At 35.9% G+C, this 16,195-nt stretch overlaps 1 protein-coding gene across 3 annotated transcripts in view; it reads left to right on the top strand.

The window, feature by feature from the left end:
- LOC144967072 (uncharacterized) overlaps nt 1-16,195 on the top strand; it is a 108,262-nt gene that overhangs the window by 89,451 nt on the left and 2,616 nt on the right. The window contains exons 1-4 of one of the 3 annotated variants that reach the window (XM_078903890.1): nt 11,219-11,335; nt 12,201-12,410; nt 14,570-14,640; nt 15,419-15,550. In XM_078903890.1, the coding sequence (XP_078760016.1) occupies nt 12,206-12,410; nt 14,570-14,640; nt 15,419-15,550 (408 nt within the window). In that variant the 5' untranslated portion in view covers nt 11,219-11,335; nt 12,201-12,205. Of the gene's footprint in view, nt 1-11,218; nt 11,336-12,196; nt 12,411-14,569; nt 14,641-15,418; nt 15,551-16,195 lie in introns of those variants that run through there. The other 2 variants (XM_078903889.1, XM_078903891.1) reach the window with 2 other exon arrangements.

Genomic DNA, 16,195 nt, shown 5'->3' on the forward strand with positions numbered 1-16,195 from the left:
AAAGACCTGAGTGACGTCATCTTCGAACTATCTATACAAATGCTGTAAAATATTTATATTAATATCTATAGATAGTATGCACTTGGCTAATAAGCTCACAACATTGCCATCCGGAAGTATAACGGACCAACACACAAAACTGTGTGTATCCATGAACGTTTATAGTCGGGTTAATACAGATCAGTACTCATAAACGCGGATGGCAAAAAAAAAAAACAATAACAAAGACCTGAGTGACGTCATCTTCGAACTATCTATACAAATGCTTTAAAATATTCTATTATAATATCTATAAAGTTCGAGTTTTATAAAATAAAACCCACGACCCCGATTATCAGATCCTAACCAGTTGTGTAACTGATGTTGACCTTTGTTTGTAAACACACATGCTGGCTGTGTAATATACGATTCTTTCATCTCTTTGTATATTTATTAAACGAGTTATTTTTATCGTGCCCAATAATACAACGAACTTGAGAGTATGTGCGAGTATAGATAGATAGATAGATAGATAGATAGATAGATAGATAGATAGATGGATGGATGGATGGCTGGATAGATAGATAGATAGATAAATAGATAGATAGATAGATAGATAGATAGCTAGATAGATAGATAGATAGTAGATAGATAGATAGATAGATAGATAGATAGATTGATAGATAGATGAGATAGATAGATAGATAGATAGATAGATAGATAGATGATAGATAGATAGATAGATAGATAGATAGATAGATCGATAGATAGAGAGATAGATAGATAGATTGATAGATAGATAGATAGATAGATAGATAGATAGATAGATAGATAGATAGATAGATAGATGGATAGATAGATAGATAGATAGATAGATAGTAGATAGAGAGATAGATAGATAGATAGAGAGAGAGAGATAGATAGATAGATAGAGAGAGAGAGATAGATAGATAGAGAGAGAGATCGATAGATAGATAGATAGATAGATAGATAGATAGATAGATAGATAGATAGATAGATAGATAGATAGATAGATAGATAGATAGATAGATAGATAGATAGATAGATAGCTAGATAGATTGATAGATAGATGTGACATGCACGATAAAAATATAACGAGTTTAATAAATACAAAGAAATGAAAGAATTCGTTTATTCAGCCCTCCACGTTAGATTACATAGATATTTCGTGACCATTCACATAAAACCATTAATTATTTATGTGCGCATTCTTGGATAAATTAATCCTTGCAACCAGTCTGATATTTTTGGATATTAATTCGATTTTCAGCATCACAGACATCCCGACATAATGGCTAAGTGGTCTTGTGGTATGACACTTGGTTTCGGATCGGAAGGTCCTGGGTTCGAGCCTCGCTCAGTGCATAGTTGAGTCAAAGAGTGTGTAGGGTAACATAACAATCGTTACCTACACGCTCTTTGGTTGAGTCCTTAAAAAGGGCTCTTTACTCACATTCTCCCACCATACGCAGGTAGTGTAAACTGACTACCTGGCCATTAACAGATTTACCTCTGACGGAAAAAAATGTAATATCGCCGTGTTCTACCGTCGTTTTTAAAAACACAGTAGGCCCGATATGCAATGTTAATCATATAGCACATACTGTGTTCTTTAATAAAACGGCAGTGTTGCTATTGACCAGGCACCCTTTGTAAAGCGCTTTGAGTACGATAAGTGGAAATTGCTCGATATAAAAGCTCGAGTTTTTTTTTAAATACCGTTTTGAGGCGAAGGGTCACAGTTCAAAAGAAACAAAGATTCAAAAGATTCAAAAGTTTATTTTTTTTTTTGCAATTGCCAATATAACTCATAGAAGAATATCATAATTTCATCAACAAATCAAGTAAGTAAAATCAATAATAAAGCAAGTAATAATGATAATAATACTAATAATAATAATAATAATAATAATAATAATAATATGATAATAATAATAATGATAATAATAATAATAATGATAATAATAATAATAACAAAGAATAAAGGTTTGTGACCATAACATTAGTAAAACCTATCTAGTTCGAGTTTTATAAACTAACTTATAACCTAAAGGTCTAGCTGTGTGACTGACTGAAGATGTCCCGACATACTATGTGGTCGTGGTCGTGAGGGTACCAGGGAACAATGTTTTGACCAGTTGAGTGACCAAAAGGAAAACATTCCAGCGTCACTACCGTTGAGCTATCCGTGTAAGTGGCTTGTTACAGTTTGACTTGTATAAACATCCAATGGCTGGCGACTTTAAGGTGGAGTAGCCGTCGAGGAAAATCTTTTATTGGATCGGTCTTCTTCTTCTTCTTCTTCTTCTCGCCCCCCCCCCCCCCAACCCTCCTCCTCCTCCTACTCCTCCCCTCCTCATCCATCTCCTCCTCCTTCTCCTCCTCCTCCTCCTCATCCCTTTCTTCTTCTTCTTCTTCTTCTTCTTCTTCTTCTTCTTCTTCTTCTTCTTCTTCTTCTTCTTCTTCTTCTTCTTCTTCTCGTTTTCCTCCTCTCTACATCTCCCTTCTATCTCTTCTCCTCCTAAGTTCATCCTCCTCTTCTTCCTGCTCCTCTTCTTTCTCCTCCTCCTTCCCTCCTTCACCATCATTAACTTCTCCTCCCCCTCTCTACATCTCCCTTCTATCTCTTCTCCTCCTAGGTTCCTCCTCCTCCCTCTTTTCTCCTGCTGTTCCTTCTTCTCCTCCTCCTTCTTCCCTCCTTCACCATCATTAACTTCTCCTTCTAACCACCATCATCATTATCCTTGTTATCAATGTTTTTGTTTGTTTTGTTTTTTTTGTTGTTGTTTTTTGTTTTTGTTGTTGTTTGCTTTTTTGAGGGCTTTTTCTTCTTTTTTTTTTTAGTTTGTTTTGTTTTTGTTTGTTTTGTTGGGGTTTTTTTTTTGTTGTTGTTTTTTTTCCTTTTTTAAAAATTGTTTGTGTTTTGTTTTTGTTTGTTTGTTTCTTTGTTGTTGTATTTTGTTTTGTTTTATTTTTTTAATTAGAAGTCCATGTGCAGGATGCATTGAGATTTTCATCATTACCTTCATAATAGTTTTGTGCTATTGGGTTTTGTTGAATCTTTTATCTTCTTTAAACATATCCTTTGCTCTTTTCTCTCCCTCTGTCTCAAAATGAAATCATCAACAACAACAACAAAAATTGCATAGCGCAGGAGAGCTCCAACATAATGAAAACAGTGCTGGGCCAACAACACCTTTATTCCCCTGCCTGGTCTCTTTGTGTCTTTATTCGCTGTCTGGGGACTGGTTTACGTAACTAAAAATCGAAAGAAACAATCTGAGACGAAAGGGCTTTTGATTATCCGGTGAGCTCAAGGCAGAAAGTGAACTCTATTTACCCCTTTCATTCTTCACATGAACAGTTTACATTAGAGAGAACGTGTTGTTTTCAAAACAAATCAGCGGTGAAAGAACGTAAACAAAAAGAATAAAGGGGAGATTACTTTGAAATTATTTCTTTAGAAGGACTAGAACAAAGAATAATAACGTCTGCTCCAGAGAATCCGATGAACCGTATTTTGGGGAGGTAAGCTAGCTGTCACTGTCATCGGCTGACTGGGTCTTTTCAATTCGTTAAACCATGTTCGGAATTTGGTTCTTTTTCACTTTGCTGTCATCAGTTTTCTGTTGTTGTTGTTGTGGTTCTTAACTCAGCGACTGACCAGCTTTGCTGAATTAGATCACAAAGAAAGGTGGAGTAATCGGCCTTGTTCTGTAATCGTTCTGGGGGAAACGAGAGAGGGTCAAGAAAAATACAGACTGGGAGACCACAAGAATGATTATGTCATGAAGTTGTATTGACAGAATTGCGGGAAGGATACGCAAAGAGATAAGATTCCTGAAGGGAATATGAATGACTTACAGAGTGTAAATGCGTATATATATATATATATATATATATATATATATATATATATATATATATATATATATATATAATTATTCTGCGGACAATATGCCAACTGACGACGTGGATGAAAGCCACAGAAACATATGTTTTGGCCACATATAAGTGAGTGATCCCATTTATATTTATATATATATATATTATATATATATTATATATTTTATATATATATATATATATATATATATATATATATATATATATATATATTATATATATATATGACGTGTTAGATACAAGGATGGTACGAATAGTGCTCGACATGTAACACAATGGAGCGAATTATTATTGTAATATTTACCACGATGTTGGGGTCAGTCTACATCGATGTTTCAGGCCTTACGGCCATCGTCAGGACTGTGTGTTACACGGGTTTGAGTTGTTTATTTTGTTTGTTTTTTTTTTTGTTGATAAATATATATATGAGCCAAGGTCAAAAGGTGGCAATTTTTTTTTCTCAAAATTAAAGTGACATAATAGTCCATTCATGTTTCTATATGCGTAGCAAAAACTAGTGCGGGGCGGTCCTTGGCAAGCTTAAGGACCACGGTCCTACGGTCCTTGGGAAATGAAGACCGCAAGGACCGGTCCTAGGACCGGTCCTTTTCGACATTGAACATTCCTGAGAGACTGTTGGAAATTCGAACCGGTTTGACCTTTGAGACCGTGGGATCGTTCATTCTTGAACCGTTAAAGACCGCTACACGATGAAAACCGTGGTCTACAGGAGTAAAACACACGGAGTAGTCACACTCATTTCAAATTGTAACCTAATTAGAGAAGAGGGGTGATGCCTTCTTTATTTGCTCACCGTACTTCATTGTTACTTCGATAATTTAATAAAATTTGAAATTTATCCCCATTAACGGAGATAATGGCATCGCCCAAGGCGTTGATCGAGTTGTTCGTGGCGTTGATACACACACGCATCTCCTACCCCCCCCCCCCCCCCCCCCCCCCCCCCACCACACACACACATTAGAGGGCAGCGAGCATTGAAGAGTAAGAGAGAGACGTGAAGTTATAATAAGAGGGGGTGGATGAGGTAATAAGAGGGGTCGATGGTGACTTTTCGCCAGATCTAACAAACTCAGCTACCCATTCATTGCTGAGTAGACAGGGATTCAGAAAAAACTCGACTGCACCCGGGATCGATCTCTGGCCCTTTGCGTATAAAGAGAGTGCTCTATCAACTGAGCTATCGGGGTCCCCAAATATTCTATTGGACTTTTTTAAAATTCAGACGTTATAACTGGGTTTTTTGGAAGGAAGAAACTAATGAAACTCATATTATTTGATTAGTAAAAACACCAAACGAAATTTTAATATTATTGTAGGTATTATTTTAAATGACAACACTGCGATAGAAAGGAGTGGTGACAAGAGATGGACAAAAGAAAACAAAAAATCGGATTTGCTACTAGCTAGGTTCGACACACACACACACACACACACACACACACAAACACACACATCTTTAGTAGTCACATACATTTCAAACAATAACCCATTAGAGAAGAGGGGTCATGCCTTCATCATAGATCATTGTCATTGCGATCATTATGGTGTAGTAAATTTTGAAATTTACCCCGTATAATGGAATCGTCCAAGGCGTGCGCCTCCTGTTCCCCCCATCTCACACACGAAAGGGCGGTTTGCGGAGTGGAGGTTGGTGGTCGTCTGCCTGTATGGTCGTCTGTGTCGTTTAGTGTATGGCAAAGGGGGGTGGTGCGATTAATTAAGTGGGATGGGTGGTGATTGGTGGAAGATAGGCAACCGAGGCAACGAATCGCTGGGGAAGTAGCCTAGTATGGCGCGAGACCGTGGAAAGGTGATAAGAAGTGAGGACCGCCGCCGGTCTTCCCTATCGGACCGATCCTCGGTTCACAGCTAAAAGACCGTGGGACCGGTCCGTGGGACCGGTCCTCAGCGCGGCACTAGCAAAAACCCTGTACTTCATGAATCCAAGGCCCTTTAGATAACTTTAAGGTCTAACGCAGCAATATATCGTCAACAATACCTATAGGTTGCTGGTGTCACCTGTGACCGGTGACACCAAAATTAGACAAAAAACTCAATAACCAAATGATTTTTGTTGAGTATCAAACTTTATTTAGTAAGTTATAGACAAAAAGACACAATCAACAACAATCATAGTATAATAATATTACCAACTATTGGAGAAAATGTTGCTTTTTGGTGTCATCGGTCACAAGCAACATAGAATGCAAATATATTATTTCATAATAATGTTTGTACATTAACAACAACAACAATATTGCATATGCTTATTACCAGCAATGTTCAGAAACTTTTGGAATAAAATTTTGGGAAATAATGTGACCAAAGCATATCTTATTTATCGACATTGTGTCACTTGTGACATTAGACCGATGACACCATTACTTATGTCACAAGCAATACCAAATTGCAATTTCGACAATATATCATTAATTTCGGTCAAACCAGTGTAATAACCACAGTTAAATATGGAATTTAATAATGTTTCAGAAACCAAAGACTTCAAAAATAGAAATATACATGAAAAATAGAGAATCTGAATGTGACTTGTGACATACGACCGGTGACACCATTACTTATGTCACAAGCAACACCAAATCACACTTTCGTCCATAATATATCATTATTTTCAGTCAAAAAATCACAATAGCCTACTCTAAAATGAAATTCAATAATATTTTAAGAAACTAAATACTTTCAAATTGGAAATATACTTAGAAATTAGTAATACCATTGTTGCTATTACTTTGGTCAAAATCGGCACTAGAACGCAATTTTGCCTCAATAAATCAAGAATAGCAACTGAACACATGTAATATAGCCTGTTTAATGTAATTCAATGACATTTCAAGTTTTGAAGAACATGAAAACAGAAACACATTAGAAACTTCAAACTTAAGTGTCACCTGTGACATTTTAACCAATGACACCAATGGTCACAAAAAGTACCAGAAGTCACACAAACACTAGATAAATATCAGCCATGATAGTGAATTCATGTAACCATACGGTAATATCCGCCCTACTGCTCAAATCTGCTAGTTTGTAGTAATTTAGTGTGTTAATAGTAAATCAAATCAAATTTCTTGACAACCCTTCTTTTATCTGGATTCGTCAAAAGCTGGAGTTTTGTCTTTTTCTTGATTGATACAACCCTGAAACATAAAAAAATTAGAATTACAAGGAAATAATTAACTGTGTCAAAATCACAGTCTTATGTGAGATGTCATAATATCATATTTGTAAATAGAATAACAGCTGAAAACATAATTTTTTGGTGGCACTTTATAATATCCAATATCAAGTGTTGCTTGTGACAATGTAAAATAGCGATGACACCAAAGTTCAACTTACCTTTTCTGCCTGGAGCCACGCTGGAAAGGCAAATGAAAGTGCTGCACTTCAAAGACTGGTAAGAAGGGTGGATCAAAATTGCGAATCGCCATTTAACGAAACAAACTTCCACGTGTTCACGCATGCCGTGTTGCTTGTGACAAATGACACCAAAACCAATCAACCTCAATATCGGCAAAACGGTATACATTTAATCCAAGATTTGAGTTCAGATAGTAAATCTATGCTTTTTTCTCATCATAAAACATTTCATAAACATTAAACATGAGCTTTAAAGTTTCGTGTCGAGTCTTAGTATTGTGCTGTGTTTGATTACACCAAAGGTCACAAGCAACACCAACTTTTTAAGAACTCTATATGAAACTTAATCAGATATGTAATATACTGCAATTGCGTTTAAAAGTAAATTTTGACTTTATACTATTAGTCAAACTTCAATCACGTGAGCTAAAACATCACATTTAATTTCTACATGATTTCTAAAAAGGTGATGCGTTGACCTCGTTCTAAGCACATGCCAAACAGCATTCAAATGTCACTTTCAAGTTGTTTATTTCATATTCTGTTGAACAGAGTATGTTGAGCTATCTCATTTTATCTTTTCTTCATATTATCAATTGATTACAAGCATTAACCCAATGAAAACAGCCCATAATTAAGTAAAAATCAAATTTTCTTAACACTGGTATCAGGCGGGCACCTTTTGACCTTGGCTCATATATATATATATATATATATATATATATATATATATATATATATATATATATATATATTATGTATGTATATATATATATAATATATATTATATATATATATATATATATATATATATATATATATAGAGAGAGAGAGAGAGAGAGAGAGAGAGAGAGAGAGTGAGGAGAGCAATAGAGGGAGAAAGAGAAAGCAATGGAGAGAGAGTGAGGTGAGAGAAAGAGAGAGAGAGAGAGAGAGAGAGAGAGAGAGAGAGAGAGAGAGAGAGAGAAGAGAGCAATGAGGGGAGCAAGAGAGAAAGAATGAGAGAGAGAGTGAGGTGAGAGAAAGAGAGAGAGAGAGAGAGAGAGAGAGAGAGAGAGAGAGAGAAGAGAGCAATAGAGGGAGAAAGAGAAAGCAATGGAGAGAGAGTGAGGTGAGAGAAAGAGAGAGAGAGAGAGAGAGAGAGAGAGAGAGAGAGAGAGAAGAGAGCAATAGAGGGAGAAAGAGAAAGCAATGGAGAGAGAGGGAAAGAAGAGAGAACGAGAGAGAGAGAGAGAGAGAGAGAGAGAGAGAGAGAGAGAGAGAGAAAGGAGAGAGAGAGAAAGGAGAGAGAGATGTCGAATACGGAATCAGGTAGGAAATGAGGATTAACTGGAAGAGGACAAATTGAAGAGCAACTCTTCTTCTACCAGCCTTGCATTCTTCTCCGTGCTTGTACCAAAGGAGAGCTTTGTTTAATTTAGACCCTATATAGAATAATTCGTCCTATTTTATTTTCCATTTAAATCATTTTGGCTGACTAAATTATTTTTTTTAATTGAGCTTTATAAAGCGCAATATCCATTAAATGTGCTCAAAGCGCTTTACAAGGGATCCCTGGTCAACAGCGACATTCAACATGTAGGACGGGACATGACGCCTGTTAGGCGATATTACAATTTTTCGGACAAAGACAACGCTGTTAACGGCCAGGTACTCATTTTACACCTGAGTACGGCGAGAGAATGTGAGTAAAAAGCCTTTTCCAAGGACTCAGCTATGCGCCGAACGCGAGGCCTGAACCCAGGACCTTCCGATCCGAAAGCGAGTGTCATACTACTAGACCACATAGCCACACTAATTAATTGATTAATTTCTTGACATCTTTGAAGACCTGTAAAATATCCAGAATTCATACTGCAACCACTATTGAGTACTTTCGATACAAGTTATTTTGCATTATATTTTATTTGTTTTCCACGTTAGTTTGTGTATTGTTATGCTGACGAAGGGTTTGTACCCGAAACGTCCATTGTCTGTTTTTTTCCCATACGAAGCCTCTCCATTTTCACTCTTTAGGTACTATTTTACGATCACCGGCTTCAGTCAGCCCCTACCGTTTTCTACTGTCTTCGAGTTATAGCGCTATATACGTTTTCATTACGTTATTATTATGATGATGATGATGATGATGATGATGATGATGATGATGATGATGATGATGATGATGATGATGATGATGATAATAAAAATAATAATAAGCATATTTCTACTGCATATTCATTCCATAGAGGCTTAAGGCGTATTTGCATGAAGAGATAATTTTTGAAAAACGTTAATTTAATTGTAAGTTTACAAGGTGTGTGTCTGTGTCTGTGTGTGAGTGTTTTGTGTGTGTGTGTGTTTGTATGTGTGTGTGTGTGTGTGTAAGTGAGAGAGAGAAAGAACACCCAAACAACGGGATCATCTGTGTAATCAAATTATGACAGAAATAAGCCCAAATTTTGTTAAATGAATGTCACAATACGTTCAATAAAGTAAAATGTCGAATCCTTTTTCATTTTCGTCGATATCTTTATTTTTCTTTTTATGGTTTGTTTGTTTTGTTTTGTTTTGTTTCGTTTTTATTTTTGTTTTTCTCTTTGTTTTTGTTTTGTTTTTTATTAATGAAGCCCTTTCAATGATCCCTTTTCGTTTTTCTTTTTGTTTTTCTTATTGTATTTTATAATTGAAGACCTTTCAACAGTTAAACACCCCCGAACAGTTGAAGTGTTCCAAGAAAGATAACTCAGTTTATTTCATTTTCATTGGATCACGATAACAGTTACGTCCCTGTGCGGCTATGTGGTCTTGTGGTATGACACTCGCTTTCGGATCGGAAGGTCCTGGGTTCGAGCCTCGCTCGGCGCATAGTTGAGTCCTTGGAGAAGGCTCTTTACTCACATTCTCTCATCGTACTCAGGTGTAAAATGAGAACCTGGCCGTTAACAGCGTTGTCTCTGTCCCAAATATTTGTAATATCGTCCTACATGTTATGTGTTGTTGGCCACAGACCCATTGTAAAGCGCTTTGAGCACGTTTAGTGGATATTGCGCTATATAAACGCTCAAGTTAAGGCAGTCCGGCTGTGCAACACGATTTATTTTCATCTTTTTACTGTTCAATATCTGTGCTAGTCGTACGATATGTGTTGTTGTTTTTGTTGTGTCGTCAGTAAAAATTACATTTCTCAAGTCAGAATTTTATTTTACCTGATAATGGGTTTGGGAAGTCCCGTTCAATTTTCCTTGTTATAACGGGCCCATCCCTGAAAAATAATTGCCTCTAAAAGGGTAGCATTTTAGTTTTTATTGCAAAACATTAGGTTTTCGTAGGTGGCTCTCTCTTGACAAATGTGTTAAACTTGAAACAACATACATACATACCTCCGTCTGTAGCCATCCAGAAGCAGCCTGGATCCATCCGGAGGCCATCTGGAGCCTCCAACAGCCCCCAGAGCCGTCTGGTGCAGTCTGGAGGCATCTGGATGCTCTCTTTTTGTTTTGTTTTGTTTTTTTTTTTGTTGTTGTTGTTTTTAGTGGGGGTTTTCTCGTTAGTTATTTGTGTTTTTTATTTGTTTTGTTTTGATTTGTTTTTTGTTTGTTTGTTGGGTTTTATTGCTTTTTGTTTGTTTGTTGTTTTTTTGTTGTTTTTTTGCTTTTTGTCGAGAACTGCGTTTTAAATATCTGATAGACTAATGAAATATTTTTTGCGTCGGTTTGAGAGTATTTCGATTACAAAAATGAGCCCGTAACAATTTGAGTTATCAGACCCGCAAATAAGTACTCGTTGACAAAAGACCGTTTATATTGATAACAGGTCTCTGGATTGAGCAATGAATTTTCGAACGCGAATGACATCATAATGACATGAATTCAGAAATATGAACCGATTAAACCAAATTTGACATAGAATATAAAAGAGTTCTTCTTCCTTTCTTGGCTGCTTATTTTTGTTTACTCCGATTATGACTTTCGGTTTTGCACCAAAATACTAGACTAAATACCGATGCTTTTAGATCAAACATCTATATCCGATCACTCGACCACGGCCTGTAAGAACTGGAATTCATCGAATCAAATGGGAGGCCTTCCGAAAGCTCCTATATCCCCAGTATTCTTGTTCTAATAGGGGGTTTGGGAGGGGGAAAACTTTTTTATAATGTTTTGGGAGGGGGAGATTAAAAAAAAAAAAAGTTTCCCCCCTCCCAAACCCCCTACAAGAACATTATTAAAAACAAGAATACTGGGGATGTAGGAGCTTTCGGAAGGCCTCCCAATCAAGTTCATATTCGCCCCTGAAAAATATTTATTATCATCAATTTAAGATTGCCATCGTCAGTTTTGAGTATCAGTATCATTATCATTCATAAAATAAATTCATCAAATTTCAAATCATGTTCTTCCATAATCTTCTTATTGATAAGTTCGGGTCTTTCATCTAAGGGTTGTTCAAAGTCATGGAGTAAGAATTTATTCTGTCTATTGTAAACTTTAAATGGTCCTTAACTACTGCGTGCTACCATCTGGATCTAATGCAGGCCTGTTGCAAAATATTTTCCACCAAATCTGATCGTAGATAGCTATCCACTGACTACCGGATAGACATGAAGAAACATTAGGATGTGAGTCAAGTGCACAATTGATCAACCTATTGGGTACCTGAGCCTAATGATACACGGTACATAAAATGATTTCGATGGTCATTGCATCAAAATTTAATTAAACTGATTTATATTATAATGGAAAAAAGTGTACCACAATTTTTCTCCCAGAGAATTTTTTCATCAACCAGATCAGGAATTAACTCAACAGACATGCAGACAAATGCAATTTCAGTTGTTCATATATTTTGTATCACGGGCTTCCAATTTTCAACATTTGAATTTTATTCATTTTATATTCCTTTGGCCTTTCCAGAGACAATGTTAGCTCTTAAAGTAGCAGTCGCAATCGCTGTTATAAGAGGAAAACCAGAAGGAACATCAAGTCTGGAATATGCAGAAAGTTTGCAGAGGAAATTTATATTGAAGCAGTCGCAGTTGGAGAATGATTATGCTGAAGCTAGATTGAAAATTTCAAAGTTGGAAAAGCAGATTGCAAAATCTGATACCCGCAATGGGGAAACAGGTACTTATTTGTAATCAACCATTTTCTTTTTCAATTTATGTTTAAAGTTATTGTTACAGTCAATCTGTTTATTAATTTCTTTTAAAAACTTGGGATTTATACACCTAGTGCAATATCTACTAAACCTGCTCAAAGCACTTTACAAGGGGTCCCAAGCCAATAGCAACATGTAACATGTGAGACGAGACATGACGTTTGTTAGGCAATATTAACGACAACGCTGTTAACGATCAGGTACCTATTTTACACCTGAGTACTGTAAGAGAATGTAAAGAGCCTTTTCCAATGACTCAACTATGCGCTGCGCAGAGCAAAACTCAAACACAGGAACTTCTGATCTGAAGGCGAATGTCATACCATTAGACCACATAGCCACACATTTTCATTCATAATGCTTCACCAGCAGGTCATTGGAAACCAAATCTCCATTTCACGATTACTCTCTTACAAAACCCATCACAGTCTAAGTATTAAGTATTATATGCGGCTATGTGGTCTAGTGGTATGACACTCGCTTTCGGATCGGAAGGTCCTGGGTTCGAGCCTCGCGCTCGGCGCATAGTTGGGTCCTTTACTCACTTTCTCTCACCGTACTCAGGTGTAAAATGAGTACCTGGCCATTAACAGAGCTGTCTTTGTCCGAAAAATTGAAATATCGCCTCCAGGCGTTATGTTCCATCCCACATGTTAAATGTTGCTGTTTACCAGGGACCCCTTGTAAAGCGCTTTGAGCACATTTAGTGGATATTGCGCTATATAAAGCTAAATTTTACTTTTTACTTTTTTTTTTTAATCGACTCATGAATAAAGTTGCACAGCCTGCAAATAAAGTGCCTTAACCCAAGAAAAAAAAGGTATGAGATTTGATCTCATTGTTCCAAGTTAATCGCTGTATATTTTCAATATTGCTTTGACAAAACTAGAAACTATGCAACCCAAACATTTACACCACAACTTTATTTGTGATCCACCTCCTCAAACAGGTATTATGTTGGGATGAACTAGGAGCCAGAAAGTGGATTTAAAGTAGAAATGATATGAAATATGAAATTTTAGTTTTCATCACCTGAGGAAACTATATCCATTATGAGCATTTTAAAAAAAAAAATTAAAAATTGAGTTTTTTATATAGTACAATATCCACTAAATGTGCTCAAAGTGCTTTACAAGGGGTCCCTGGCCAACAGCAACATTTAACATTTAGGACGGGACATGATGCCTGTTAGGCGATATAAACTAATTTTACACCTGAATATGGTAAGAGAATATGAGTAAAGAGTCTTTTCCAAGGACTCAACTATGCGCCGTGCGCGAGGCCCGAACCCAGGACCTTCCGATCCAAAAGCGAGTTTCATACTACTAGACCACATAGCCGCACTATGAGCACTTATGAGCATTTATATAGCGCAATATCCATAAACATGCTTAAAACACTTTAAAAGGGGTCCCTAGCCAACTGCACACTTACAATACATAATGCCTGTGATATTACTTTTTTTTTTTTTGCAACAGAGACAACACTGTTATCGGTCAGGGACTCATTTTACACCTGAGTAAGATGAGAGAATGTGAGTAAAGAGCCTATTCCAAAGACATCAACTATATGCCTCTTAGAGCAGGATTCGAACCCTAGATGTACTGAATGTCATAGGACAAGACCCTATACCTACTTTACTTAATCCTCTTCGGGCCTTGAGGCACATAGGACATCCACCAGACATCTCCATTTTTTGCGATCGGCTGCTTTTGCGGTGGCTGTATTCCAGGACAGGCCTGCTACAAGACCCTATGGCCACACATAATAAAATAGAAACTTAACACAAATTTCATATTTTTTTACCACAAATTAAAGTTTTGCTATCTTAGAGACCGCGACATAATACCGCTCTTAGGCAATGGGTCATTAAGTCATTATCTTTGTCATCATATTGGCATATTATGCATGGACGCAGACAGCCTCATGCATCGAACTTTTATTGCCTACTTGAAGAGCTCGACAACTGGACCAGCAGGCACATGGGCTGGATTCTATGCTCATTGACGAAATTGTGACTCGTGCTTGGTCCCAATATGTGAATTCCCTATGACCGTGACACTTTTATGCTGATGTAGCATCCATCCTTGCTTTAAATATAATTTCAATCCAAACTGTTTTTCAGATAACATTGGGAATGATGATAGCGTCATGCATTCTTTAACCCCTCCCCCTTCGGACAATGCACAAAATAAGGTTAGTTGGTGTTGTGAATGAAAGTTATTGTATTCAAGTATCATAACTTGTATCGTCCATCTGATGTAGTATCGTTCACAACTAGCGTCTGTTCCAGTCACTACCTTGTTGAGAGTCATTCTGTATCCAATCGTCATCCTGTACACATGTATCTTATGTTATGTTGTTTAATAAATGTTCTTTACTGTAACAATTTGGTTTGTTGATTCTTGGAATAATACGTCTTATTAATTAATGATCTAAGAACACAACAAAATGGCGACGAGGATGGATGATCTAAGAACACAACAGTTGGTATAAGTGCAAATGGGTTTTGAGACTTCAATATGATATACTATGCAGTTGATTCAACTCAACTTCACATTGTTGCTTTTAGTTCTGATCAGTTCCCACATAATTTTTTCGAACAGATCATAAGGGGTTTAAGACTTCAAATACTTAAAACAAGCTGTTTATAATTGTTTTGGCAGTCAGAATTGGTGAGCCTTTTAGTAACCTGTATACCATCAATATTCAAGACAAGTAGTTCTTCATGTGGTCATCATTATCATTGTATTATTATAGTTGTTATTGTTATTATTATATTATTTTTATTATTATCACTCTTATTATTATTATTATTATTATTATTATTATTATTATTATTATTACTATTATTATTATTATTATTATATTATTATTATTATTATTATTATTAATATTATTATTATTATTATTATTATTAATATTATTATTATTATTATTATTATTATTATTATTATTATTAATACCATTTCAGGCCCATTTAGACACTGATGAGACTACCTGTAACAACCAAGTAGAATTGATGGCTTTAGAAATTGAAAATTCTAAGTTCATTCAGAGTGTTGTCTGTTTGAAAAATCTTGCCTCATCGTATCAAAGGTTCAATGTGAGTTCAAGCTGAAAAGCTATCTTTTCAACAAAAAAAAAAGAAATTCTATCATAGAATTTTTTTTTCTGCACGATTAGTTAATAATGATTTGTTTTATTTTTAGTTTTAATTTATCCAGTATCAATTTTTATGGGTTTTTTTTTTTTTTTTGTAAAACATGTATATTTAGTGTGTACGATCGCTGAATGGGTCTCCATACGGTGTGAGTGAGTAAATCAATGTTATTGTATAATTTATATTACATTTTCAAAGACATTTTATTAATTAAGCATTTACACAAAGAGGAATAATATATGAGAACATTACTGTTTCGTATTTTAAAATCATCAATTTAAATATTATTGGTTATCTATCATTAATTTATCACATTTTTATTATAGGATATGTAGCTCACTTACTAAAGTTTAAACAGATAAATTTGCAGTTGAGTATAACGTTTTTATTTGTATACAAATTCAATTTCATGAACCAAGCACTGATATTCAGTGAGAAACGGGAGTTCCAGTTCCATCATTTTTATATAGTCATTGTTTTTGTCTACAGTCTGGTACAAAATCATGGCCGAGTCCAAAATGAAAAAAGTAGTCCTTCAAAGCCAGTAAACTCATGGAGCCTGAGGTTATCCCAGTTTCTGTTGTGTGA

The sequence above is a fragment of the Berghia stephanieae genome, chromosome 3 (assembly GCF_034508935.2).
Source record: "Berghia stephanieae isolate SIO BIC M18660-M18661 chromosome 3, UCSD_Bste_1.3, whole genome shotgun sequence".
In the NCBI taxonomy this organism is placed as follows: Eukaryota; Metazoa; Mollusca; class Gastropoda; order Nudibranchia; family Aeolidiidae; genus Berghia; species Berghia stephanieae.